The 5,321-nt window shown below is 40.6% G+C and overlaps 1 protein-coding gene across 1 annotated transcript in view; it reads left to right on the top strand.

Annotated features, from left to right (window-relative positions):
• The window catches only part of UNC80 (unc-80 homolog, NALCN channel complex subunit), a 282,090-nt gene that overhangs the window by 250,066 nt on the left and 26,703 nt on the right, over nucleotides 1-5,321 (top strand). Inside the window, exons 56-58 of the mRNA XM_042782808.1 lie at nucleotides 1,017-1,201; nucleotides 1,994-2,159; nucleotides 3,258-3,437. Of these exons, the coding sequence (XP_042638742.1) occupies nucleotides 1,017-1,201; nucleotides 1,994-2,159; nucleotides 3,258-3,437 (531 nt within the window). The remainder of the gene's footprint in view (nucleotides 1-1,016; nucleotides 1,202-1,993; nucleotides 2,160-3,257; nucleotides 3,438-5,321) is intronic.

Raw genomic sequence — 5,321 nt, 5'->3', positions numbered from 1 at the left:
AAAAAAAAAAAAACAAACAAACATAGTGTTCCCTTGATATGCTCCAAAGACAGTAAGGGTATATGTGACTCTTAAGGGCTTTAGGGAGTTGGATAATATCTTTTAGATGCTGAGATGGGCCTTGAGACGTGATAAGAAAGGCCCAGGTTCACTTGACCACTCCATGGCACACCACATGGAGAAAGTTCAGGTGCAGAGAAAGTTCCCATCACAATCTATGAAATGTTTACAATACTCCAGTGTGTCCTGACTTACTACAAAGTCTGCTTCCTGAAAAATAAGTAAACAGAGACTGTAACAGGCTGCTGGAATCCGGGGAAGAAAGAGATAGTGTAAAAGAAATCCAATAGGGTTAAGTAATAGACATGATGTACAATATGAGAGAGAATTTGTGTTTTTATTAACCCCCGTATCTAGAAGGATATACTCAGACACTTAACTAGCTCCTCCTAGAGAACAGTTTGGAGTAGAGGAGGCAAGAGAGCTGGAAAAGGGAAGGACTTCTTTTTCTTTTAACTTTGTGTCCTTCTGTATGGTTTGATTCAATTCTTAGAACAAGAATATATTATCCGTATGCTTAAAAGAAAATAAAAAGGAAAAACAAGATTTTAAAAATCCACATTTTACTTAGGATAAGACTGATATAGTAGGAAGGCCACAAAGAGAAAACTTTCAGAAAGTAAAAGATTAGTTGCACATCATGTTTAGAAAATATTTCCCTTTCAAGTCTACAGACTATTTTGCTCTGTATTTTTCCAAAATAGAATAGATGCACCTAAGATATTTGTGTCTCTTAATCAGAACCAAAACATGTTAATCACAGAATTGCTTGGCCTGATATAAGGCACTCTTCCTCTGAAGTGCACATGAGATTTTGGAAACACGAGGAGAGGGTAGAAGCTGAGGAAATTGTCTGGCGAGTAAAGAGTGTCGGGAGTGGGCAGTTGGGGGTGTGCTGCAGTGGTCCTCCTAGGCACAAGTCCACAGGCTCACTTTTCTCTTTTCCTGGTGTAAAGCTTTGAAGGTGATTCTCGTCTGCTTTGAGAGGCAGCTCGGCAGCCAGTGGTACTGGCTGAGTCTCCAGGTGAAGGAGATGGCTCTTCGGAAGGTGGGAGGCCTGGCCCTGTGGGACTTCCTCGACTTCATCGTGCGGACCAGAATACCCATCTTCGTTCTCTTGCGCCCTTTCATCCAATGCAAGGTGTGGTGTGTGCATTTCCTTAAACAATATTCATTGTCTAGTCGATGCTAACTCACAGCAACCCTAAGTTCAACCCTAAGTCAGAGTAGAACTGCCCCACAGACTTTCCAGTGCTGAAACTTTCTGGAAGCATCTTTATGCTACATCTTTCTCCTGACCTTAAACAAGCCCCCGTGACTGTGCTGCTCCCCATTCAAGTAGGATTGTGCCAGAAATGCTCATGGAATGTACTGTCGTTAGTGGAACCCATTAACATCATACTCTGACAAAAGCTTGATGTGAAAAGTAGCCCCAAAAAATGCATCCCAGAGGATAAAATTTCACATTAGAAGGACCTTCGCCATATGAGTTTTATATAGAGTCTATATAACTCGCCCTCCCCTAACTAAATAATAATGAAAGATCCGACCCACCTGAATGGTCTGGAGAATGGTCTCCTTCCTGTAGGGGCATGATTAAGATCTGATTTTAAATAAACATGGGGGGGGGTGAGATAGTTGTATAACTTTATTTAATACTAACTATGAAAAAAAACCACAACTCACTGCCATCAACTCTATTCTGACTCATAGTGACCCCCTTTGGGTTTCCAAGGTAGTAAAGCTTTATGGAAGTAGATTGCCCAGTCTTCCTTCCACAGAGTGGCTGAGGGATTTGAACCATGAACCTTCTGGTTAGCAGTCAAATGCCTTAGGCACTACACCAACAGAGTTCCTTCTAACTATTAAGTAGATACAATAATTAGCCCATTTTACAGATGGGAAAACTGAGAATGTTATACTTTCTTTTCAGCTTCTGGCCCAACCAGCAGAAAATCATGAAGAGCTCTCTGCTCGGCAACATATTGCTGACCAGCTGGAGCGACGCTTTATACCCCGGCCTTTATGTAAGAGCTCGCTCATTGCTGAGTTCAACAGTGAGCTAAAAATTCTCAAAGAGGCAGTTCACAGTGGATCAGGTGAGGATGCATGGGGACATTTTGATCAAGGGAACTCAACAACCTAGGAAGAATTCCCTCCATCCAATCTACCATTCTTTTGGGGGGCTATTTGAACAGTCTCTAGCTTTTCACTTGGGCACACTGGTAGATTTGACCAGGTGATCGTGATCAATCCCAAAAGAGAAATTGGGTCTGGTGGCATAGTGCCTAAAGCATTTGACTGCTAACCAGAAGGCTGATGGTTCAAATCCACCAGCCACTCTTCAGAAGGAAGATTGGGCAATCTACTTCTGTAGTGATACTGCCTCGGAAACCCAAGGAGGGGTCACTCTGAGTCAGGTCTGACTAAAAGGCACGTAACAACAACATTAAAAACAGATTACTGAAGAAGGAAAATATCATCTGCCATTAGAGGGCAGTCATTACCCATAAATACAACATAATGCATGGTATGTGTGGATGTGTGTGTGTGTAGATGTGTGTGCTTCTTCCTAAAGCTTTTATTGTAGTTTGCAGACAATGTGTTAAAGACAAAATGTTGACAAGTATAGTTTTGGTGAAATCCACATATACTGCAATTCAAATATTCTGCTTTCTAAAGAATCTAGCATAGAGCCAAGGGGTATTTCATAGGTTGTAGTTTTCAGAAAAGGAGAATATGGACACCCTGTTTTGATTTTGATTGTGGGGTCCATACCAGACAACTGATTTACTACTTCCATACGTTGTGTCAGGGGAGGTATATTTCTCAGTGAAAACTGGCAAGTTGGAAGCTACAATTCAAGTCAGAATTAATTTGCATCCTACCAGTTTGGGAAAAAGAAATACAAAAGCAGTAAGAGAGAAAGCAACATTGGAGCATTTTGCATTGTTAGAGATGTTATGAACCACCAGGAAACTATTCAATTGTAGGTATATAAACAACCAATATTGGTTCTTTAAAACAAAAATAAAAGTCCCCATTTGCATTTACTACTTTGGCCTAAAGATCATTCATTTGTTGGGAGCATACTATTCAACTGATCTTGCAAAGGGTCAGGGAAGATTCTGAAGCATTTATTTCTTTCAAGATCCTCACCATGCATTTCCTTTGGTCTTTCACCCCCTCTGCTCCAGCCTACCAAGGGAAGACATCCATCAGTACCGTGGGCACCTCCACTTCCGCTTACCGCCTGAGCCTGGCCACCATGTCCCGCTCCAACACAGGCACCGGCACTGTCTGGGAACAGGACAGTGAGCCCTCCCAACAGGCTTCCCAGGACACCCTGAGTCGGACTGACGAGGAAGATGAGGAAAGTAGGTTACTCTGCAGAATCAACCCCTCAAGGAGGGCTGGGAAGGATTTCTGCCTTTTTAAGTTCTGATTCCCTAGTGATCTTCACAAAAAGGATCCATCATAGATAGAATTGTGACTGATTCCATGATTCCTAGTGTCTGCTCTTCTGTAACTTCCATGATATCTTTGGTCATTTGCGAGAAACTCAGACAAAAAATAAATCTTTAGTTTTCCCTAACTTTTCTTTGAATCTATATCTCCAGCCAATTCCATGGACTCATTTTGATTGTGGTTAAGTAATTAAGGGAAGGATGTGTTCCTCTTTATGCTGGACATCTTGCTTACAGGGTCACCCCACAGGGCAGAAAAAAAAAGTGGGTAATGCATATGCTCAGGGGATACAACTTAAATTTGAGTTAGAGAATCCCAGTGACTAGGTCAGTCCAGGATCTTCTTATACATGTGCTAAGATTTGCTGTTAGGAAATAATGGGAAATGACTCAAGGGAAGCGCTTCATATATATGTATACTTCATAGGAGTAGATTTAAAAAGGTATAAGTAGAGCGCTATTTAAGATGGTTTTTAACTGAATGGATTATTTTCCACTTGTATATAAGGCACTCTGATATAACATTTATAGCAAAGTGTGCTATCAATGCCTTTAGAAGAAGAACAAAATTGAGATCTGTACCAAACACCTCCCGATTCCAAAGAAACAAAAAGGCCCACTCTGAACAAAATTAAACAGAAGATATGGGAGTTGAGGCTAGAATTTTAATGAACTGAAATGAATGAAAGTATTCTACTGCCTCACTACAGTTAGGTGTGTAAGAGAGGGAAAGAGAAATACTTGGTCAAAACATAAGTAATATTTTCAGATCTAGCTTCAGGTTTAATCAGGTAAGAAAATGATAATCAAATTTTTATAATTTACAAATATTGTGCAAGATAGGGAAATCTCGAAGCATCTCGGTCAAGAAAACTAAATAAGAAAGACAAAGGATCAGAAGTTTATTATCTGTCAAGTCCTAGTAATAGTTCAGACTTCTGGTAATACCTATTTTTCTTTAATGCTTGAAGTAGCTCCTCTCAGCAATTTTTTTAAATGATGAAAATGATACCACTCTGGTAGCATAGTGGCTAAGGCACTTGACTGCTAAGCGGAAGGCTGGCAGTTCAAATCCACCAGCCACTCCTTGGAAGGAAGATGGCGCAATCTACTTCCGTAGTGATACTGCCTCAGAAACCCAAGGAGGGGTCGCTATGAGTCGGGTCAGACTCAACGGCACATAACAACAACAACAACTTTAGTAGAGCTAAACGTATTTTGCAGGTAACCTTATGAGTAAGTAGATGCCCTGACCTATGGGAAGAGTTAGGGAAGAAAAATAGAGAAGATATGAACAAGATGTCACTGGCCAAGAGCCAACACACATAAAGCTAGGCTGGATGATGAGAGGGAAATGGGGAGGCATCCATTATTATTTATTTGTCTGTTTTGCTAATATCTCTGCTCTTTGACATCACAACCATCCCAATGAAAGCAGGGTCACTAACAAATGGTGTGGTGTGATTGTGATGTATTAATTTATATGGGATGGGGCATGAAAGTCAGATTGTTGACTGCTTTGAATTAAACTATTTTCCCATTCAATTATCAACCTATATTAAGACCTACTACATACAAGATGAAGAACAAAGAAGTATAAGAAAATATGTTGGAGTTCCAGCAAGATGGCAGACTAGGCAGAAGGATTGCACAGACCCTCTTCAACAAAGAAAAGGGAAACCAATTAACACAGACATAGAAGATAATCGTGGACCCCTGAGCCTTGAAGGGAAGGATACAGAATTGGACTAAACCCCAATTAGCAGAAGAATTTGCGTGAAAATACCAAAAAAA

This window comes from Orycteropus afer, unplaced genomic scaffold (assembly GCF_000298275.1).
Source record: "Orycteropus afer afer isolate SDZICR_OR568_19922 unplaced genomic scaffold, OryAfe1.0 scaffold00002, whole genome shotgun sequence".
In the NCBI taxonomy this organism is placed as follows: Eukaryota; Metazoa; Chordata; class Mammalia; order Tubulidentata; family Orycteropodidae; genus Orycteropus; species Orycteropus afer.
The sequence above is the reverse complement of the archived record's forward strand: the minus strand, read 5'-3'. Positions and strand labels throughout refer to the sequence as shown.